Consider the following 24,136-nt stretch of genomic DNA (forward strand, 5'->3'; position numbering starts at 1 on the left):
TGGAAGAATTTAAAAATAGATATTTAACCAGGCAAGTCAGAAAAGAACAAATTCTTATTTACAATAACAGCCTACAGCCTGAGATGAAACGGACCAAGGCGCAGCGTGATAGGCGTACATACTTTATTAAGTACACTCACAAACAAAATCAACTAACGATACGTGAAGTCCTAGGTTAAATAACACAAACCTTTCGGAACAAGATCCCACAATAAACTAGTGCACACAGGCTGCCTAAGTATTGTCCCCAATCAGAGACAATGAGCTACAGCTGTCTCTGATTGGGAACCACCCTGGCCAACATAGATATACACGATCTAGAAAACAAACGTAGAAAACTCCACACCCTGGCTCAACATTTAAGAGTCCCCAGAACCAGGGCGTGACAGAAACCCCCCCCCAAAGGCGCGGACTGCGACCGCGCCAACCAAACACAACAGGGGAGGGGCCGGGTGGGCATTCCGCCTCGGAGGCGGATCCGGCTCCGGGCGTGACCACCACTCTCTTTCTACCCCCCCGAAGCGCCCCTGGTCTGGTCTGGCCCCGCTGGCCGGAGCTGGGCTGGACACCGGTGGAACAGGCACGGGCCGTGCCGGACTGACGACGTGCACCACTGGCTTGGTGCGGGGAGCAGGAATGGGCCAGACCGGGCTGACGACGCGCACCACTGGCTTGGTGCGGGGAGCAGGAACGGGCCGGACCGGGCTGACGACGCGCACCACTTGCTTGGTGCGGGGAGCAGGAACAGGCCGGACCGGGCTGACGACGCGCACCACTGGCTTGGTGCGGGGAGCAGGAACGGGCCGGACAGGGCTGACGACGCGCACCACTGGCTTGGTGCGGGGAGCAGGAACAGGCCGGACCGTGCTGGCGACGCGCACCACAGGCTTGGTGCGGGTAACAGGAACAGGCCGGACCGGGCTGGCGACGCGCACCACAGGCTTGGTGCGGGGGACAGGAACAGGCCGGACCGGGCTGGCGACGCGCACCACAGGCTTGGTGCGGGGGACAGGAACAGGCCGGACTGGGCTGGCGACGCGCACCACAGGCTTGGTGCGAGGGCCAGGAACAGGCCGGACCGGGCTGGCGACGCGCACCACAGGCTTGGTGCGAGGGCCAGGAACAGGCCGGACCGGGCTGGCGACGCGCACCATTGGCTTGGTGCAGGGAGCAGGAACAGGCCGGACCGGGCTGGCGACGCGCACCATAGGCTTGGTGCGGGGGACAGGAACAGACCGGGCTGGCGACGCGCACCACAGGCTTGGTGCGGGGGACAGGAACAGGCCGGACCGGGCTGGCGACGCGCACCACAGGCTTGGTGTGAGGGACAGGAACAGGCCGGACCGGGCTGGTGAGGCGCACCACAGGCTTGGTGCGAGGGACAGGAACAGGCCGGGCTGGACTGTGGAGACGGACTGGACGTCTGGAGCGAAGAGCTGACACAACCCGTCCTGGCTGAATGCCTATTTCCACACACTCTGTGTGAGGCATCAGCACAGGACGTACAGGGCTGTGCACTCGTACTGGCACTACAGCACGTGGCACTGCCGCAGGAATCCGGGACCGAGGAGGGGTACTGGAGGCCACGAGCGTTGAGCCGGCACACTCCGTCCTGGCTGCATGCCCACCTTAGCACGGAACACTCGCGGCACAGTACGTAGCTCCGCATAACTCGGAACCTGCCCAGTCTCACGCTGCCTAGCCTGAGTACGGGGAGTTGGCTCTGCTCTACCTCTAGGCTCCGCCAACCACCCTTCAAGCCCCCCAAACCTGGTGGCCTCCTCTCCTAGATCGCCGGTGCGCCCTGTAGCTGCCTCCAGCAGCCCTGTCGTCCACGCCGTGTGCCCCCCCCAAAAAATGTATTGGGGTTGCCTCTCGCCTGTCCGACGTCGGCACGGTTGGTGCCGTTTCTCCTCTCTTGCCAGGGCATTAACTTTTGCCCATGGCCCTCTGCCCGCGAACATGTCCTCCCAAGACCACCATTCCCCCACCTGGGACATCGCCAACTTCTCCAATTTGGCATGCTGCTTGGTCCTCTCTTGGTGGGATCTTCTGTCACGATCGTTATGAGATGAAGCGGACCAAGGTGCAGCGTGAAAGGCGTACATACTTTATTAAGTACACTCACGAACAAAAACAACAAACGATACGTGAAGTCCTAGGTTAAATAACACAAACCTTTCGGAACAAGATCCCACCATAAACTAGTGCACGCACACAGGCTGCCTAAGTATGGTCCCCAATCAGAGACAATGAGCTACAGCTGTCTCTGATTGGGAACCACCCTGGCCAACATAGATATAAACGATCTAGAAAACAAACATAGAAAACTAAACATAACAAGTCCACACCCTGGCTCAACATTTAAGAGTCCCCAGAGCCAGGGCGTGACAATTAATGCCCATGATTTTGGAATTTGATGTTCAACTAGCAGGTTTCCACATACTTTTGGTCATGTAGTGTACTTTGTAGTTTCCACAGTTCCGGAGAATGTCTTTAATTTTAAAGTCCCAAAATGGATGTACCGATCACAGATTTAACTCACACATTGACGAGCCCAATAACTTTATTAGGCTGAAGGGAGGGCTGGTCAAAGCAGGTTGTATGAAAGAGTTGACAATGATGACATTTTACATTACATTTACGTCATTTAGCAGACGCTCTTATCCAGAGTGACTTACAAATTGGTGCATTCACCTTATAGCCAGTGGAATAACCACTTTACAATATGTTATTTTTTCTATTTTTTTTTTCTTTCTTTCTTTGGGGTGGGGTAAGGGGGGGGGTAGAAGGATTACTTTATCCTATCCCAGGTATTCCTTAAAGAGGTGGGGTTTCAAGTGTCTCCGGAAGGTGGTGAGTGACTCTGCTGTCCTGGCGTCGTGAGGGAGCTTGTTCCACCATTGGGGTGCCAGAGCAGCGAACAGTTTTGACAGGGCTGAGCGGGAACTGTGCTTCCGCAGAGGTAGGGGGGCCAGCAGGCCAGAGGTGGATGAACGCAATGTCCTCGTTTGGGTGTAGGGACTGATCAGAGCCTGAAGGTACGGAGGTGCTGTTCCCCTCACAGCCCCGTAGGCAAGCACCATGGTCTTGTAGCAGATGCGAGCTTCAACTGGAAGCCAGTGGAGTGTGCGGAGGAGCGGGGTGACGTGAGAGAACTTGGGAAGGTTGAACACCAGACGGGCTGCGGCATTCTGGATGAGTTGTAGGGGTTTAATGGCACAGGCAGGGGGCCCAGCCAACAGCGAGTTGCAGTAATCCAGACGTGAGATGACAAGTGCCTGGATTAGGACCTGTGCCGCTTCCTGTGTAAGGCAGGGTCGTGCTCTCCGAATGTTGTAGAGCATGAACCTACAGGATCGGGTCACCGCCTTGATGTTAGCGGAGAACGACAGGGTGTTGTCCAGGGTCATGCCAAGGCTCTTCGCACTCTGGGAGGAGGACCCAACGGAGTTGTCAACCGTGATGGCGAGATCATGGAACGGGCAGTTTTTCCCCGGGAGGAAGAGCAGCTCCGTCTTGCCGAGGTTCAGCTTGAGGTGGTGATCCATCATCCACACTGATATGTCTGCCAGACATGCAGAGATGCGATTCGCCACCTGGTTATCAGAAGGGGGAAAGGAGAAGATTAGTTGTGTGTCGTCTGCATAGCAATGATAGGAGAGGCCATGTGAGGATATGACAGAGCCAAGTGACTTGGTGTATAGCGAGAATAGGAGAGGGCCTAGAACTGAGCCCTGGGGGACAGCAGTGGTGAGAGCACGTGGTGCGGAGACAGATTCTCGCCACGCCACTTGGTCAGGTAGGACGCAATCCAAGAGTGAGCCGCGCCGGAGATGCCCAACTCTGAGAGGTTGGAGAGGAGGATATGATGGTTCACAGTATCAAAGGCTGCAGACAGGTCTAGAAGGACAAGAGCAGAGGAGAGAGAGTTAGCTTTAGCAGTGCAGAGAGCCTCCGTGACACAGAGAAGAGCAGTCTCAGTTGAATGACCAGTCTTGAAACCTGACTGGTTTGGATCAAGAAGATCATTCTGAGAGAGATAGCAAGAGAGTTGGCTAAAGACGGCACGCTCAAGAGTTTTGGAGAGAAAAGAAAGAAGGGATACTGGTCTGTAGTTGTTGACATCAGAGGGATCGAGTGTTGGTTTTTTGAGAAGGGGTGCAACTCTCGCTCTCTTGAAGACGGAAGGGACATAGCCAGCGGTCAAGGATGAGTTGATGAGCGAGGTGAGGTAAGGGAGAAGGTCACCGGAGATGGTCTCGAGAAGAGAGGAGGGGATAGGGTCAAGCGGGCAGGTTGTTGGGCGGCCGGCCGTCACAAGTCGCAAGATTTCATCTGGAGAGAGAGGGGAGAAAGAAGTCAAAGCATAGGGTAGGGCAGTGTGAGCAGGACCAGCAGTGTCATTTGACTTAACAAACGAGGATTGGATGTCGTCAACCTTCTTTTCAAAATGGTTGACGAAGTCATCCACAGAGAGGGAGGGGGGGGGGGGATTCAGCAGGGAGGAGAAGGTGGCAAAGAGTTTCCTAGGGTTAGAGGCAGATGCTTGGAATTTAGAGTGGTAGAAAGTGGCTTTAGCAGCAGAAACAGATGAAGAAAATGTAGAGATGTGGGAGTGAAATGATGCCAGGTCCGCAGGGAGTCTAGTTTTCCTCAATTTCCGCTCGGCTGCCCGGAGCCCTGTTCTGTGAGCTCGCAATGAGTCGTCAAAACACGGAGCTGGAGGGGAGGACCGAGCCGGCCGGGAGGATAGGGGACATAGAGAGTCAAAGGATGCAGAAAGGGAGGAGAGGAGGGTTGAGGAGGCAGAATCAGGAGATTGGAGGGAGAAGAATTGAGCAGAGGGTAGAGATGATAGGATGGAAGAGGAGAGAGTATCGGGAGAGAGAGAGCGAAGGTTGCGACGTCGCATTACCATCTGTGTAGGGGCAGAGTGAGTGGTGTTGGAGGAGAGCGAGAGAGAAAAGGATACAAAGTAGTGGTCGGAGACATGGAGGGGAGTTGCAGTGAGATTAGTAGAAGAACAGCATCTAGTAAAGATGAGGTCAAGCGTATTGCCTGCCTTGTGAGTAGGGGGGGACGGTGAGAGGGTGAAGTCAAAAGAGGAGAGGAGTGGAAAGAAGGAGGCAGAGAGAAATGAGTCAAAGGTAGACGTAGGGAGGTTGAAGTCACCCAGAACTGTGAGGGGTGAGCCATCCTCAGGAAAGGAACTTATCAAGGCGTCAAGCGCATTGATGAACTCTCCAAGGGAACCTGGAGGGCGATAAATGACAAGGATGTTAAGCTTGAATGGGCTAGTGACTGTGACAGCATGGAATTCAAATGAGGAGATAGACAGATGGGTCAGGGGAAAAAGAGAGAATGTCCACTTGGGAGAGATGAGGATTCCTGTGCCACCACCCCGCTGACCAGATGCTCTTTGGGTATGCGAGAACACATGGTCAGACGAGGAGAGAGCAGTAGGAGTAGCAGTGTATTCAGTGGTAATCATAGGCTGAGATGAACTCTGCCTTGTTGGCCAACGAAGAAACCCGTCCTCCCACGGCACGAACACACAGAGAGAGCCAAGCTAACGTTAACTAGTCACCCATGTTCCAAATTCCTTTGAACGACTCTAGCTACCAGTATGTAAAAACAAAACACAAATGTAGGTTATAACTTACCCCTAGCAGCTACTGTTAGCTAGCCAAGTGCAAAGCTAGCCACTGAATTGACTCAGCCAGTTCACGTCTGTTCGCTAGGTCGTTCCAGCTATTGTTTAGTAGCTATCCAGGTAGCAACAAGCTAGCTACATTTCGAGCACAGTAGCTACTTACTACCTAACGTTAACGCTTCAGACAATGTGGTTAGAAAAACAGCTGAATGGTAGGCATTATTGTATGTAATTATTGTAGGCAGCTAGCTGGCGTAATTACAGGTACTCTCAGGCGTGAAACAACTATCCACAGTTGCTAATAGTTACCAGTAGCTACCCGCCAGCTAGTCCAGGTAGTGGGTTAGCTAGCTTCGTGCTTCACCGGGCTCAGCCGATTACAATACTTACCTACAATAATTACATACAACAACCCACGATAACTACCTACAATACCTAACTACAATCTAAATACATAGTTTAAGCTTTACTCGACAAAGCTTAAACTATGTATATAAGCAATATAAGCCAAGCTTACCTCCCGCCAGAGAGACACAACCTCACCCGACGACGAAGATAGTAGTGAAGTGAAGTGAAGTGACAACATCCATTTACTGTAAGAAAGCACTAATGCCATCTCGTGGATAAAAAACTAAAGTTTATTAAAAAAGCACAATGCATAGATATTCATAAAGTACAGTTGAATAGAAAAAACATGTATAATACTGATAATATTCTGTAAAATTCATAAAGAAATATGTTAATCTATCATCGAATGACAGAAATGAATCAAAGATAATACATTTCAGACATTGACAACATAAACAATTTTTAAAAAATTGCCATGATGGTGCCGCTATGGAAGCCATGGATGATCGATCCCATACAGTTTTTGTATTTTTAATCCTATTTAGTTGTTTTTAAGGATCCAATGCAGCCATTTTTATCTCAATATCAAATCATTTCTGGGTAACAATTAAGTATCTTCCTGTGATTGTTTTCAAATAAAAATGTTGCCCCCCAAAAAAATTGTTCTAAGCAAAGTGCAATTTGTCAAGCAACAATTTAGCTAGGAATGTCTGGGAGTGGTCTGAGTGGAAAGGGGAAAACAGAATATTTTTTCTGTTTGATCATCTATGAGAAATTCAGCTTTAAGCTGCCATTTATGCAAAACAAATCAACTAAACTAGGACAACAGGTAGCCAAGTGTTTAGGAGCAACCAAAAGGTTGCTGGTTCGAATCCTTGAACCGATTAAATGAAAAATCGGACTGTGCCTTTGAGCAAGGCACTTAACCCTAATTGCTCCTATAAATCACTCTGGATTAGAGCGTCTGCTAAATTACTAAAATGTCAAAACTAAAAAACTAACGAAAAAAATATACAATTCAATACACAATACAAAGCAGATACAATTGATGCAGATAAGATCCATCATCAGTACACCATATCATTGTTTAAAAAGCTGTTACAGTAATACACAATTAAATAATAATGTGTTTTTATAAAAAAAACTAGATAAAAATCCTTCATGTACAATGAGTTATTGTGTGTGTGTTCTCGTGTGTGTGTGTGTGTGTGTTTTTATGTGTTTGTGTGTGCATAATCCATGTTCAGAGTTTCTCCTGCTCCTCCTCTGATGGTGTGTCCCTCCATCTCCCTCAAGGACCTGTAACATATCACCACACAAAGTTATTTATCCCTCCAGCTCCCTCAAGGACCTGTAACATATCACCACACAAAGTTATTTATCCCTCCATCTCCCTCAAGGACCTGTAACATATCACCACACAAAGTTATTTATCCCTCCATCTCCCTCAAGGACCTGTAACATATCACCACACAAAGTGATATATCCCTCCATCTCCCTCAATGACCTGTAACATATCACCACATATAGTTATTTATCCCTCCATCTCCCTCAGGGACCTGCAACATATCACCACACAAAGTTATGTATCCCTCCATCTCCTTCAAGGACCTGTAACAGGTCACCACACAACGTTTCTTAGAGGTATAATTTAAACAGGTACAGTATACTTTGATAACAGTGCATTAGTTCCATAAGTATAATACAGTTGTAGCATCTTAATTTGATAACCCTGTTGTTGCAGGACATTTCTTGCCAGCAGGAAATGCAAATGTGAAGCGTATTCAAGGTTCAAAAGAGGCTTCTAAAGTTTTTAATTTCCACTTTAGAATTTCAGACTGTATTTTCCCTAACTACAAATGTATGAAGCCCTACAAACATTTCCATGCATTATAATACACACAATAATTCACATTTCCTTTTTCTGCAGGAGTATTCTGGTGTAGCGAGAATATAAATAAAATAGTGAAAATTAGAGATTCCAATAGGCCGGCCTGAATGTTTTGACAATATTTATGAGATAATTTGCTATGGGAGTGCAAATCCAAACGTATGTTAACATCAACACTATAATCCATAGTTCATCACACTGATGATAAAAAGGTAACGTGATCATAAACATTTTCTCACCAGTTTCTTAGGTCATACTTAGATATAGTTTCATACCCTTTCAATAGATTGTTGATATAGTCTTACCGGGGGCTGTGTATGGCTTCACTACAGAATAGACAGGTTCTGCTTCAGGTGGGGTTGCTGTTTCTATAGGGGGAGGATAAAACATCAGCATTATGTTACAGTTATACAGTATAATATACAGTTATACAATACAGAGTTAGAGGTGTGAGGTTATGATGATCCCTTACATAGAGAATACAGCTTTTAATATGGGTCAAAGAGGAGTGAGGTTCTGATAGGGGGAATATGGAGGGAGGGATGTCTAGTCTTACCTCTCTTCTTCTTGGTTTTGACCTTCTTTTGGAGGTCAACCTCAGCATAGGTCACATCAACAGGTCCAGCTGCTGCTGACAATGGACATTTACAGTCAACAAATGAAGGAATTAGCTAAATACATTATTCTACCTCTTAGTCCCAAACTCTGAAATTGTGAATTAAGGTTTTAATGACTGCCAACCTGTAGAATGGTTCTTACCTGTGGCTTTCCCTGTCTTCACCTCAGAGTAGACAGGATTTTCTTTTGGATAATCTCTCTTTACTTAGGAGGAGGAAGAAGTACAGAGAATGTATTAATATATTTATATATATTTATATATGTACACATTTTAACTCATCTTAGATACACTGCTACATTTGTTTCTCAATATATGTCAAAGTTGAGAGTCACCTTTCTTTTTCTTGTCCAACTTGTTCAGTTGAATCTGGGCGTAAGTCACATGACTTGGTCCAGCAGCAGAAGCACCAGCAGCATCTGAGACATAATACACAAACACCTCCACTTAGTCAAACTCTACATGTCAAATTAAATGAAGAGAAGCAGGCTACTACACATTCATACTGAAAACATTACATTACACTACCATTATCATTGTTGTCTGAGGGATTGATCGTATCGTAGATGTTAGCGTCACCTGTTGGTCGAAAAAGAGAGATACATCTTAGTTAGTTTGGTTATTCCTCAGTTTGCTTATGAACATATAGTATGATAACATGTTGTAAACAAAGTGGATGTTGATAAGCCAGTGTATGAGGTTACAGAGAGAGGAGAGTGGTAGAGGTCTGGGCTGAGAGACTGACCATGCTGCAGATGTGTATACCCAGTATCAGGAGCCTGGCCCTGGGTAGATCCTTGGTCCTGTTGGGGGTCCTGGTTGGTGCTCTGGGGCTGAGGGGGCCTACAGGGAGAGAGATACTCAGCATAGGAAGCACAGAGAAGATGTTATACTGTACGTATCAATATAGTTGAGAGACAGGTGTACTCACCAGAATATTCTGTTGAAGTAGGAACCTGTAATGACAAACACATTGTGTTATGTACTGAACTTTCTTCTCCTATTTCGGAATAATACATGATAAGTAATAATACATTTTCCATTAAATGAGAAATAGTAAAAGTCTCACCTTTGCTGTTTTGATATCTCCACAGCAGGACCAGGAGAATGACCAGTAGAACACCAGCAACAACCAGACCCACAACCACTCCTACTAGGACTGATGTAGAGGATCCAGGAGCTACGACTGGAGAGACTTGAGAGAGAACAACACAGACTCTGATAGAGGTTATATAGGTTTAGAGTATAGAGCATGAAAAGAAAGTAGGCTGGCCCATCTTTTGACAATTTATTTGAGAGATCATATTTTCTAGGGGAGTGCAAATCCAAAACTATATTAACATCAACACTTAAATCACATGTTTTTCACACAGATAATAAAAAGGTAACTAACTTGTGATCATAAATGTTTTCTCACCTCTCACTGTCACCCAGCTCTCTGGTGATTCCCCTTGACCAGATTTACACTTATAGAATCCTTCATCTGACTTGGATACTGTAGGGATGGTCATCTCTCCTGTGGTCTCATTCTTGATGAGTACTCCATCTTTGTAGAAATCAGCTTTGAAGTTTGAGCTGACTTTCCGGTATTTACAGCTCAGAGTCAGAGAGTCTCCTTCAGTCACGGGATGGACAGAGCTCTCCAGGATCACATCACCATCTGTGTAACATAATATATAAATAATACTGTAAATCTGGAGTCATCCCTCACAATACATCAACATCTTATGAGCTTGTATTTATGAGATGCAATCATTCAGTTAGAGAATTGAACATCCTATCATATATATGTAGAAATGTTAGTGAGGGTTGTACAATAGATGTACCATTTACTGTGATGTTGACAGCATTACTGTACTCTCCTGATCCAGACTCACACCAGAACACTCCACTGGACAATGTGTTCAATGATTTGATGGTGCAGGTGGATTCTGTTATTGATCTCCAGGTAGATGGACACTCTGACGACCATGCTGTCTCTGTATATCTCTTCAGTCTCCATCCAGTAGAGTTCCCCTTCAGCTCACAGCTCAGTGAGAGAGATGTCCTTCTAAAATGCTGAGTTGAGTTGGGATTTACTGTAAGAGACACTGAAGGCTGCAGATCTGAAACAAAGAGAGACAGAGTCAAACCTATAGTTATATACACACATGAGGGTAACTTAAATATGATTCAATACAATTTCAATGCAGTTAGTTACCTCCTGACCAGAGAAACAGAGGTTCACTGTAGAGTGTGTCATAGACTGGGTCTCCTCTCCCAGCTCTACACACATATCCTCCTGTGGGAGTAGGACCAGCAGGGATCAGAGTGTAGGAGTCTTCAGTAGTCCCATTGCCTGCTTCTGGTAGACGCTGAAAAGAGTAGGACTGCTCTTTTAAATTTGGAACAGTCCTGTACCAGGAGAACCTCCAGCCTGTAGACGTCTTGTCAACTTCACATCTCAGAGTTACTGAGTCTCCAGGGTTCAGCCACTGAGGAGAGATACTCAGGACAGCCTTGGGTTGATCTGTGATCAGGCAGAGGACAGGTTTGAAACTTTCAGTCTTATCAATGATTCTTGTTATCCATGGAGATGTTTACATGATTAGATAGACTCACCAGACACAGTCAGTTGTACAGCATCACTGGTCTTGGAGAACTTGTTTCCCTTTACACCCTTACAGGTATATGAACCACTTTTAGACACGTAGACAGGACTGATTCTGTACTCAGACTTTGTAATAGAGTACTGGTAGACTGAATAACCATTCTTATACCACTCATACTGCCATTCAGTGTCTCCTCCTCCCTGTATGTCACATCTCATAGTGACAGTCTCTCTAATGAATATCTGTGTCCAGTTGGGTTGGAGGGTCAGAACAGCAACAGGTCTCTCTGCACAGACACAACACAGACAACTAACTGAATATACAGTTATGAATGTATTTATTTATTTTCTACTCATGACTATAACTTCATGTTAGCTACAAGTGTTATGATACAGTAAGCAGACAAAATATTTTACCCTAGTTTACTTTATATCCATATAGAATATCAGCCATTTATCATAAAACTGTTTTAGACTCACCAGGAACATTTATCTGGACTGGGTCACTGTACAGGGTATAGTAGACTGGGTCTCCTCTCCCAGCTCTGCACCAGTACTGTCCTCCATCAGAGACACTGACCCTGCTGAGTGTGTAGGAGTATCTAGAGGTTGTGGTTACTGGTGTAGAGTCTGGTCTGTGTCTGTACCAGTAAAACTTCCATCCATAAGACTCTACTGTACAGGTCAGTGTCACACTGTCTCCTGTGAATACGTTCGCTTGGTCTAAACTCAGTGTAGCCGTCGGACGACTATCTGTTGGAATCAAGAAATATGTGTGATGCATCTGGAAAACATGGATCTGATCTGCTGCATGATATGTCCTCTTGATGGGTAAAGGTTCAAAACTCAGTGAGGCAGAATAGTCTACAGGCACACAGAAAATGTATACATGATTGACTCAACAACAACAGTGTCTATCTATCTGTATGACAAGAGAGAACAGAACAAAGTAATGTACCTTTTACAGTGAGAGTGACAGGATCACTTGTTAGTGAAGATGTGGGTCTAGACACTCTGTTCCCTTCACACCAGTACTGACCCTGGTCAGACACACCAGCTCTACTGATGATGAGGGTGTCTCCTGTTACAGTTTGTCTGACAGACTGGGATACTACATTATCATTCCTGTCTTTGTACCACTGATAGCTCCAGCTACTGTCAGACCGTGTTGAACACGTCAGAGTAACTGTCTCTCCAGGGAACACAGGGTTGGGTTTTACAGTCAGTGTAGCTTTGGGAAGAGCTGAGGAAACAGAGCACAAAACATCTTAATACATGCCTGGTAATTCAGCTGTTTCTGTAACGTTGTGATTCAAGTCTATTTTACATATGGTATGTTGACTCCATTCAGTTAGAATTTACAGTGTATACAGTATATTTATATTAAGTGTGTCTACGGTGTATACATTTATGGTAACCCTCAGTGGCTCTGAATTTAGAAAGTCTAGATTGAAGACAAACAGTGAACTCACCAGTGATGATGATGGGGAGAGCTGAGCTGAGATATGACTTCTGGGGCCGACCTCTCCTTGTCCCAAAACACTTGTACTGACCAGCCTGGTCAGGGAGAGAGATGGAGTTTTTTCTGGTCTGAATGGGAAGCTCTTGGTTGTCTCTGAACCAGCTGTACGTCCAGCCTGTGTAGTCTGATATGTCACACTGCAGAGTGACTGTCTCTCCAGAGTAGAGGAGACCCTGAGGAGTGACTATCTTCACTGAGGCCGTGGGCAGAGCTGTGGAAACAGTTATATGAAGACAAATGCAGTCAGAGCACCAATCTTTTCAAAGTATGATCTGACTTCAGTAAGTAGTACGGTAACTATTATTTTAGACATATACACAATATATACAAAGGTATGTGGACATCCCTTCAAATGAGTAGATTTGGCTATTTCAGCCAAACCCGTTGCTGACAGGTGTGTAAAATCGAGCACACAGCAATAGAATCTCCATAGACAAATATTGGCAGTTGAATGGCCAAACAGTTACATATAACTGTAACCCTGCACATTGACTCTGTACCGGTACCCCCTGTATATAGCCTCCCTACTGTTCTTCTTTTTTTTTTTTACCATTCAGGGTGACTCTGACAGGATCACTGATGATTGATGATATGGATCTGGACTGGATCTCTCCCTGACACCAGTAGAGATCCTGGTCAGACTCAGCAACACTACTGATGGTGAGGGTGTCTCCTGTTATAGTGTGTCTGCCAGACTGGGATACTACATTATCATTCCTGTCTTTGTACCACTGATAGCTCCAGCTACTGTCAGACCCTACTGAACACGTCAGAGTAACTGTCTCTCCAGGGAACACAGGGTTGGGTTTTCCAGTCAGTGTGGCTTTGGGAAGAGCTGAGGAAACAGAGCACAAAACATCTTAATACATGGCTGGTAATTCAGCTGTTTCTGTAACGTTGTGATTAAAGTCTATTTTACATATGGTATGTTGACTCCATTCAGTTAGAATTGACAGTGTTTACAGTATTATTGGGGATTTATTATTCTCCTAAATTGATGGGATGACTAACTTAGAAAGAATGCAGTCTTGACTCGGCTAATGTAGGCTGTGACACCTGGCAAGGCTGTGATTGATGTGAAGAGCTGTTTTTGGGGTTAAAATAAGATAAGGATTGTGTCTTCAAATGCTAGACTATAATAGTTATTTGTGATCTGTGAGCCTTCCTTTGACGTAGGAATGATGTCTAAGAGAGCTGGCTCTTCTCACTATGATAGGTTGTTATGATAATCTTGTGCCTGGCTGAAGTGTGCAACAAATGGCGCCGAGGAGATGAGAGCAACCCCTGAACCAACGGATTGGCTGAGAAAGTTTAAACCACGCTCAAGTCTTTACTCTAATTGGCCAGCAGAGAAGTGGGAAATTCCCTCTGTCAGAGTATTTGGGTATTGTTTCTGGAACAATGTGTTAGTTGTCTGGGGTGTTCTGTGAGACATCTCAGAGAGCCCGTATATACGAAACATCATATTTACCATTGAAGGTTTTTGCATTAATTAAAATAACTAGTATACCTTAGAAGTCGTGTTGACCTCTTTTGTTCCTGATACCAGATTTGAATTAACGCGACTTTGACAATTGGTGACCCCGACGCGGTCTGGTAGAAGGGACTTCGCTGGATACTGTCCGGCCCATTTGGTCAACTCTTTAATCGAACCGTGTGTTTCACAAACTGCCCGGGCTTCTAAAAAGGTAAGCAGATACCTGTTGTTAAATAACCAAAGATCTGCACATTGGCTTTATCCAAATTAATTTTGTGAAACACCTGTCTGATGTAAGTGAACTAAATTATGAAACTATTATGAGTAGACAAGCACAATATTGTGACATGCAAACCTTTGCTAAATGTGATGTTTAAAAAACCATGGTACCAGAGAGTGTTGATTCTACCGGCAAGGTCCGCTAAGAGACGGCTAGGTTCAGGAGACAATGCTGACATCTACCGGCAAGGTCCGTAATTGCGACATACGGCTAAGGTTCGGAAGATATTTGGAATAATTGGTTTAAGTAATTGCTATCGGCAAGGTTCGTAACTACGACAGTACGACTAGGTTCGAAGAATTACACCGGCAAGGTCCTTAACTACGAGGATACGGCTAAGGTTCGGGAAATTTTAGATATAGGGAATAATTGATTTAAGTAATTGCTATCGGCAAGGTTCGTAACTACGACAGTACGACTAAGGTTCGGAGAATTACACCGGCAAGGTCCGTAACTGAGATACGGCTAGGTTCGGACAATTTTAGATAAATACTAGCGACTGGCAAGGTCCATAACTCCAAGGATATGGCTAGGTTCAGCAGAGTATTTTTTAAAGATAGTAGAAGAGGCTGTGTGCCCAAATAGATTGTGTGTGGAACATGGGTGTAATTGATGACTGTGTGACATATTTGACTGTATGATAGGATTATGACTGTGTATTGTGAGTGAGGGCGATAACTGTGCACTATTTTTGCTGTGTGATAACTGTATACTACGCTTAACTGTGTACCATTTTTGGCTGTGAATACAAATAATATTTTAAAACAGTAAATAATGAGAATTACAAATAGGAAATAAGGTTTAAATTGTGCAAACGTTAACAAAAGACACCCATAGGAGGTACTATAAAAAGTTAAACAGTGCGAGTGTTGTCGTATGCATGAAAGTGTGAATGATAAACCTGTATACCTTGATAGAAAACAAATTGGGAATCATAAGACGTCTGTGGCTGTCCAAACGGTATAATTTGGGAATAAATGTTGGATTTGTGGTTACTCAAACCATATAACCCGTCAGTAACAATCGAAAACATGAAATGAAAAGTGATGAATGAGTGTGACTGAATTAGAACGTTTGAATTGATATATTTGAAATATAACATTTGGTGTTTGACATAGCATAATACTGCTTTTGAATAGTTGTGTCGAAGCAATTCGGTTTAGTATTTGATTTGACGTTTGATGTTTGACCGTGCAAAATACTGGTTAAACAATTAGACCGAAATAATTCGGTTTATAAACGTGCACCAACTTTAACTAATTAGGTGGGAATTATTTGATTTAAATAAATGGACTGGAGTACTTTGAGTAACGGCGGAATATTGGAGGCGCGCTGGGACGAGAAGCAGCTCCTCACAGCTCCTCAAAAAGGTAGAGTTGCGAGGGGAGGGGCTGGAGAGAGCGAAAGTGTGGCTTTTGGAGCCAGAAAAGACTGGCAGTTGGCTGGGAACGCATGTGGGTATCTGACGAGAGAGTGTTCTAAACTTGCTCACCGAGCGTAGACGTGCGTTGGGTGAGAAAGTAGAGAATATTTACATTTGCGTTTTTGGTAATTTGGCAGACGCTCTTGTCTAGAGCGATTTATGGGAGCAATTGGGGTTGAGTGCCTTGCTCGAGAGCACATCGGCAGATTTTTCGCCTGGTCGGCTCGGGGATTGGAACCGGCGACCTCTCGGTTGTTGGCGCGGCGCTATTGGTCACTAAACTGCCAGCCGCCCCATATGAGTTTAAGATTGTGGCGTTGTTGGATAATATGATGGCGGAATAAACTGACCATAAGTAATGTTGTTTTAGACGTAATGTATAATATAGTACAAAACAAATAGAGGGTTAAATCGAACTAATTATCATGGCAGAGCTAACATAGTACAGTGAGGGAACTTCATTTTGTGTCAGAGGGTAAGATGAAATCATTAATAGTACTATTGGTGGAAATCTATTTATCATTTCAAGGCATGGAGTAACAATCTGCATTTATGAGTGTAAATTCCACGGCTGATGTGTTGATTGAATGGGTACGATGGAGTATGTGGTTTGGTAATGTTGAATGGACTATTTGTAGCGTGTTTATGGGTTAAATTGAAAAACTAAATCATACAATAGGGAATCAAAAGGAGAGAGAGTTTTTTGCTGAGGTGAAAGCTACTGGGATTTTCATTTGGTGACGTCACTTGCTCTATGAGCTGGGAGTAGTTACTTTGAGAGCATCACAGATGGTGTGGAGTGACTGGCGATGTCCCTGGTTCGAACACAGGTAGGGACAGTAGACAAAGCTTTCGCTGTGGGGCTATATACCTAGATTACTATGTGGATTGAGAAATGTGAAAGATTGAATTAGATAGCTTAAATAGAAGTATTCTAGAAAAGTCTATGAAAATATGTTATAAGGTTACCATGCGCTCTCCCCGAAGGCGCAAGGGGAGGGTGAGAGACAGTATAGTTCAGATGGTAGGAACATCATTAAACGTATGCTGATAAACGATAGCAAGTATTTGTTTTATTAATTAGGGCCTAATCAGAGAGAACAGTTAAATAAATTGAATAGCGAACTGAAATGGGTTAGCGGGAAAAGTACAGAATAATTGGACGATTTTAAAACGATAATTTATTTTGGTTAGGATGAAAGTATGCATTGGCTGTTTTGCTGGGGAATAGCGCCAGCCTGTGGTGGGTTATGGATTTGTTACATAAACTTATATTTTAAATTAAAGTGATGGAATAGGCTACAATTATAACATTATCAGAAAAAAGACACAATTTAATGTGAAATAGTTATTACAAGTATTATTGATAGTTATTACAGTTATTATCATTGATCCAGTAATGATATAAGGATAGTAGAGGAAGGCAGGGGATTTAATCTCATTTAGGGAAGTTATATTAGGAAGAAAATACCATTAAATGAGGGAACATTTTATGTAACCGTGATTGTATTGGCTAAAAACTCAAATATGACATTTACAGGGAGGACAGGAACAATAGAAGGGGAGACAGATTTTCCTAGGGCGTTGAACACATAATTGATAAATGTATCATTTGAGATGAGATCACATGTAGCAGAGTTAGGGTAATCAATTAAATAATCATTGTATACTCGAGGAATTTTGAGTGGTTTAATGGATTAGATATGAAGAATTAGAATGATACAAACAATTATTGATGGGTTAAGACTGGGAATATCTATCATGTTTTGTGTGTACTACCATCTTTAGATTATAACTAGGAGAAAGAGATTAGCTCATCTCAGTTAGGCAGTATTTAGGTCATAAAAGTGAGCTATCAAATTGAGTGAGGCCTGGCTATTTGTGATTGTTGTTTTTTCAAATTTGGTTAAAATGGGTTCACAGAGCCAGAGGCTGTACAGAGAAAGGTGGAGCCCCCATGTTGCCCTAGTGAAAGAACATTCAGAGGAATGGTTATCACTAGGTAAATGGATAAAACAAGGGAAAAACATTACTGACTGGCAGAATACACCAAATGGGGATCAGTATGGCCACTCCACTGGGAGATATAGGAGAAAGTTAAATTGGAGAGCAAAAACCCAGCCCAGTGTCCATCTGGAGATAAATTTTAACGGATGACAGGAATAGATTTTCTTAACTCAGGAACAGGAGGCTGAGTTAGAAGCAATTCCATTCAAATTATGGTCACAAGGACAGCAGATGTAGGACTAATTAAGGGGGTAGCTCCAGTACAAGTGATTCCTCGATTCGATAATAGACCATACCAAAAGCAATATACTATGAAACCAGAAGCAATAAAAGGGATAACACCTACATTTGAGCATTTACTTAAGGGAGGGGTGATAATTCCTGGAAATGTGGTACAATGCAACTCTCCAATATTTCCTGTTAGAAAGGAGGCACCTAGCGCCGACTGGAGGATGGTCACGGACTTACAGTTAGTTTAATAGAAATATAATTACATTGCTGAACCAATTGAAACCAGAGAACTCCTATTTTACAGTGATAGATTTAGCTAATGCTTTCTTTAGTATCCAAGTTCATCCGGATAGTCAGGGGTGGTTTGGCTTTACTTTTCAGGGAAGGAAATGGACTTAGGCTAGGATGCCTCAAGGCTACTCGGAAAGTCTTACAATCTTAGCCCAGGCTATAACTAAGAATTTGGGAAAGTTTGAACATAGGGAAGGACGCAAATGTTAGTTTATGTAGATGATATTCTATTGGCTAATACCACTCAGGAGGGATGTAAGAGAGATACAATCCAATTGTTAACCTTCCTGGCAGAACAGGGACACAAAGTGAGCAAAAAGAAACTTCAACTTTGGTAGAGCGAGGTCATTTACCTAGGACACTATAACACAGGAGGGGCGAATGTTAAACTCATCCAGGAAAACTGCTATATTTGAAGCGCCAAAACCGTTAAAACAAAAAACAAATGATGAGCTTATTGGTAATGATAAAGTGCTGTAAAGTTTGCGTACTCCATTATGTACTGCATACGGGTAAATTAAGTGATCTTATCTATGGGAAGGCAATGGTAGCCCATGGTAAAGTAATTTGGAACTCTAAGGAGGAATACATACATCAGGGATGTTATCCAAATGGTAGAGAGTTACGAGGGATATGACATTGGTAGTGATTTAAAGATGATGAGGTTTTTTGGTGGGCTATTAGATATAACTGGGTTAATCATGAACATAAAGATTTTTATTCTTTGTTGCTAGACAGAAGACTTAGGTGACCTAAAAAATAGACTTGTCATGTCCAACAATTAGTCTTCAGGTCAAGCCCGGGAGAGCCTGGGTAGAACAGAGTTTGAACTAAACATAAGTGTTTTTACAAGATAAGAGATTGATTGATTGGATTACTAATTGATTCTGAACTGGATGAAAGTTGAATTTAGCTGCCATAAAATACAAAGGAAGTGGGAGGAGCAATAAAGAAGCAAAAGATAATCCCAAAATGAAAGGCATGGCAATTGGATGATAAATTACATAAGGAATGGTTTAGAAAGGTGGTAATATTGACACATGGGCAAATCATGTGTCAAAAAGGGGGAGTGATAGGATTAAATAATAATGATAGGATTAAATAAAATTAAAAAACAACAATAGAAATTGAGAGCTGAACATGTATGTGTGAAGATAGTTTATTAACCACACCCGTATGTCAGAGGTTTTGTGCCCCACAGGTGAACTAAAGGAGAAGGTGACCCACTCTATCACACCAGGAGACTGGGTGTGGATCCAGTCCCTAAAAGAAGAAAAACTGGAAGCAGGCCTGTTGGGAAGGGCCCTATCAAGTCCTATTAGATCCATCTGGGTGCATGTCACACACTGCAAAAAGGTAAACCCAGTTACACCTGATGAACAAACACAGCGTTAGGAGAAAGATCCGATCACCATTAGGGCTCGGGGTTGGCTCCTTAACGAAGATTCCCTTACCCTGTCTGATCATCCCTGTGTGAGTTTGGTAGAAGGTGAAGTAATGGGTTGGCGTATGACATGTTCTCAGGGCAAGGGTGGGGATTCACAGGTCTCCTGACGGTAGGTAGCTGTCTGATTGTGGGGGGCCATATTCCTAACACACTCAAACCCTTCTGATCAGCCAAAAGTAGTAGTTAACCTAAAACAAGTTGATAAAATAATACCTGAGCACAGTCTATGAAGGCATAGGAGACAGCTAGACGTAGGGAAAGGGGAAGATTAGGGACTTTAGGGGAGGACATCACTGTATGTGTGTCGCCGTGTACATCCTGGGACTATGTAGTTGCTCATGTCGAGAGCGTGGGGGATATGTAAATCTCCATACACAGTTTGGGGACAGGTGTAGTGTTGTGAGGGTAGGGAATTACCAGAAATGGCAGTGCGACCCATAGAAGGGTAGGTACTGTCTGAAAGTCTGAAGTACGCAAAAACAGGTTACAGACCTGACAAGTGAGATATCCTCTTCAACTGGGGCACCCTATAGAGTAAACCTCTCTGAGGGAGGTAGTGAGACAGTGCAACCTATAGACCTGAAGAAAGTAGGACAGGTGGAGACGGGGTGTAGGAATCTTGACCGGTGGTTGGATTGGATTTAGTATACGGCAAGAACTATGTCTAAAGAGGACTGTTATGCCTGTGGGACAGCCAAACCAAGGTTAACAACTACTCCGTTCCCCTTGACAGGCTTTGACTCTCTGTCAGGTTTATCCTCCATACAAGCCACCTGGGAATGTGGTGAAAGAGTCTTGTAGTAACTTGAACTATCAGTATCCCCCGATAACAAAGTCATTCCGACCTTGGTTGCCTACGTTTGAAGTCTCAGGGGATTCTAATTGTTATTCTAGGACTAGTAAAATAGGATACAGAGTAGGGCATCTTAGCTCTGCTCCTACACAGAGAATATCACAACTGAAAGAGACCATGACTAATCTCTCCTCTTTGTTGCAGCCAGAGGATTGTAGGAACTAAAACCAGGCCCGTGCTGACATCTGATGGTTGTGTGGTGATAACTGATTGTGAACTCAACTACATATGTAAACAATCAAACGTGTCAGAGACTGGTGAGTTGTCAAATAGAAAGTAGGACCTCCTCCCGGGATCCTTTGATGAAAGGATCCTGTGATGGGATAGGAGTACCTCGAGAGGTTTCAGAACAATTCAAAGCTAGGAATCAGATCGCAGCTGAGTTTGAATCAAGTATTTTTTGGTGGTCAACAATTAATAAAAACGTAGATTGGATAAATTATATTTACTATAACCAGCAAAGATTTATAAACCACACTTGTGATGCAATAAAGGGATTAGATAAGCAGACAGCGGCAACTATCTTAATGACAAGGCAGACTAGAATAGCTTTAGATATGCTTTTGGCTGAGAGGGGCGGAGTTTGTGTTCTGTTTGGATCTATGTGCTGTATTTTCATCCTCAAACAATATAGCACCGGACGGGTCAGTGACAAAAGAGCTTCAGGGGAGTAACTACACTGACGAACAAACTGGCTGAGAACTCTGGTATTGAGAGCTCCATAAAAGGTTGGTTTGATAACATATTTGATAAATGGAAAACTATTGTTGTAACTATTCTGGGTGAAGTTATAGCTTCTATGGGTATACTTGTTCTTTGTGGATGTTGTCTTATTTCCTGTGTCTGAGGTTTGGTGAGAAAGGAGATGGAGAAGGTGATTTCCCAAAAGATGGTGAGATATGGCCCAATCCTGGACTCCGACCTAAGGAATTGAGGATATGACCTACCAGGCTTGGTGGAGTGACACTAGAGGGTGTCTAAAGGGGGCCAAAATATACTTCTCTGTTTGTGTTTTATGTTCTAATAGTATTATGTTTTGTGTTCTATTAATCCTGTGTTTTATGCTTTATTAATCAAGTTAATCATGTGAATGTTTGTCTTTCCTTATGTGATGGTTTGAAGTTCCTTGGTGACTGATAACAATTTGCAAGTGGGGTGTAGATGGACTGAGGGTTTTAATGTTTTAGTATCATTATGGCCTATTAATAAAAGTGTGATTTTTTGTTTGTATTGTATTATAAGTAATGACAATCTGTGTTTTCTTATTTTTTGAATCACACCTTATTAGGTGTGAAAAGGGGGACTATTGGGGATTTATTATTCTCCTAAATTGATGGGATGACTAACTTAGAAAGAATGCAGTCTTGACTGGGCTAATGTAGGCTGTGACACCTGGCAAGGCTGTGATTGATGTGAAGAGCTGTTTTAGGGGTTAAAATAAGATAAGGATTGTGTCTTCAAATGCTAGACTATAATTGTTATTTGTGATCTGTGAGCCTTCCTTTGACGTAGGAATGATGTCTAAGAGAGCTGGCTCTTCTCACTATGATAGGTTGTTATGATAATCTTGTGCCTGGCTGAAGTGTGCAACAAATGGCGCCGAGGAGATGAGAGCAACCCCTGAACCAACGGATTGGCTGAGAAAGTTTAAACCACGCTCAAGTCTTTACTCTAATTGGCCAGCAGAGAAGTGGGAAATTCCCTCTGTCAGAGTATTTGGGTATTGTTTCTGGAACAATGTGTTAGTTGTCTGGGGTGTTCTGCGAGACATCTCAGAGAGCCCGTATATACGAAACATCATATTTACCATTGAAGGTTTTTGCATTAATTAAAATAACTAGTATACCTTAGAAGTCGTGTTGACCTCTTTTGTTCCTGATACCAGATTTGAATTAACGCGACTTTGACAGTATATTTATATTAAGTGTGTATACAGTGTATACATTTATATTAACCCTCAGTGGCTCTGAATTTAGAAAGTCTATATTGAAGACAAACAGTGAGCTCACCAGTGATGATGATGTGGAGATCTGAGCTGCCATATGAATTCTGGGGCCGACCGCTCCTTGTCCCAAAACACCTGTACTGACCAGCCTGGTGAGGGAGTGAGATGGTGTTTCTGTTCTGAATGGGAAGCTCTTGGTTGTCTCTGAACCAGTGGTACGTCCAGTCTGTGTAGTCTGATATGTCACACTGCAGAGTGACTGTATCTCCAGGGTAGAGGAGACCCTGAGGAGTGACTATCTTCACTGAAGCCGTGGGCAGAGCTGTGGAAACACAGTTAAATATGAAGACAAATGCAGAGTGGCTAATATTGCGTTGATTTGATCACAATCCACACAGTAGAGCGCAACATTGAGTACCAATATTACCTTACTTTAGTAGGTAATATGGTAACTTTTATTTTTGGATTTACATACACACCGGCAATGTCCCCTCTAAACTGCGCGTACGCGGGATCGGGGAACTTCCATGGGCACAAAAAATACAAACGCGAGCAGAGAAGAACGAGATTGATTTTCCCATTTAGTTAACACTATCAACGTTGCACTCTACTGTGTGGATTGTGATCAAATCAACGCAATATTAGCCACTTTCAATGTAACATACCGAAACAAAACAAACTATGCAAGACTTAGTATGCAAAACTAACTGTGCAATATATCTTCCTGTAAACAGAGCGCACTGGCGTAGGATTCCATTACACTGACTTCCCGACTTAGGCCCTCTACACAGACCGGTGCACCATAACCAATCAGAGCTGTAGTAGGCCTATTATGCAAATATCCATTGCCATATATGGATCTGTGCAATTCACTTTGAACTGGACTGTATGAGTAGTCGCAAGTAGATGAGCTTGTTTTGAGCTCAAAGTGAGAGCTGCATGTAGCAAAGTCTGCACATTTGTTCATATTATTTGCTGGTTAGTGAGTTATTAGCCCAGTTATAGCTAATTTCTAGTCAACAATGGGGGAGTGGTTGCTTCCTACAAGAGCACAAAATGTGTGCATTTTTAGCCATCTTTGAAAAGGGAGTCAGGTAAAGAGCCTTTGTTATGCCTTAATGGGGCTGTGTTGTGTTTTGAGACGGCCTGAATAAGCTAACTTGCCAATTGGCAGAGCATAGCATAATTTGTTTGATTTGCTAATAATGGCATGGGAATAATGATGCATTTTATTTTGTAAAGTGCTTTCTTGACATTTTCAGTCACCTCCTGGTCTGAAGGACAAGTGGATAAACAGGTTAATGTCAAGCCCTGTATGTTTTTTTGTTCTCAAAGTTTAATGGAATGTAGGTCTACATTGAACCCCACACATTGGCTGCTACTGTAGGCTGAATAATAGAACAGCTATTTCCATGGTAAAATGTTATGGGATGTTTTTTTCTCCATTATTTTTGATGGTAGGCCACTCTGGTAGGCCTACATTATGATCAAATACCCACAGTAGTCTATGTGGCCACTGTTAATACTGTAACTTAAAGTGGGTACAGTCTCAGTGTTCA

The 24,136-nt window shown here is 43.5% G+C and overlaps 1 protein-coding gene across 1 annotated transcript in view; it reads right to left on the reverse strand.

Moving 5' to 3' along the window:
• LOC123483846 (titin-like) overlaps positions 1-23,334 on the reverse strand; it is a 34,726-nt gene extending 11,392 nt beyond the window's left edge. The window contains exons 1-18 of the mRNA XM_045213802.1: positions 23,286-23,334; positions 22,642-22,899; positions 13,174-13,458; positions 12,574-12,834; positions 12,060-12,344; positions 11,582-11,854; positions 11,113-11,388; positions 10,712-11,020; positions 10,338-10,616; positions 9,929-10,171; positions 9,581-9,706; positions 9,443-9,467; positions 9,257-9,354; positions 9,040-9,090; positions 8,847-8,930; positions 8,655-8,717; positions 8,452-8,526; positions 8,201-8,263 (exon numbers count right to left, since the gene is read on the reverse strand). Coding sequence (XP_045069737.1) covers positions 8,201-8,263; positions 8,452-8,526; positions 8,655-8,717; positions 8,847-8,930; positions 9,040-9,090; positions 9,257-9,354; positions 9,443-9,467; positions 9,581-9,706; positions 9,929-10,171; positions 10,338-10,616; positions 10,712-11,020; positions 11,113-11,388; positions 11,582-11,854; positions 12,060-12,344; positions 12,574-12,834; positions 13,174-13,458; positions 22,642-22,899; positions 23,286-23,334 — 3,103 coding nt within the window. The remainder of the gene's footprint in view (positions 1-8,200; positions 8,264-8,451; positions 8,527-8,654; positions 8,718-8,846; positions 8,931-9,039; positions 9,091-9,256; positions 9,355-9,442; positions 9,468-9,580; positions 9,707-9,928; positions 10,172-10,337; positions 10,617-10,711; positions 11,021-11,112; positions 11,389-11,581; positions 11,855-12,059; positions 12,345-12,573; positions 12,835-13,173; positions 13,459-22,641; positions 22,900-23,285) is intronic.
• Between the last annotated feature and the right edge of the window lie 802 nt (positions 23,335-24,136).

This window comes from Coregonus clupeaformis, unplaced genomic scaffold (genome assembly GCF_020615455.1).
Source record: "Coregonus clupeaformis isolate EN_2021a unplaced genomic scaffold, ASM2061545v1 scaf0156, whole genome shotgun sequence".
Lineage (NCBI taxonomy): Eukaryota > Metazoa > Chordata > Actinopteri > Salmoniformes > Salmonidae > Coregonus > Coregonus clupeaformis.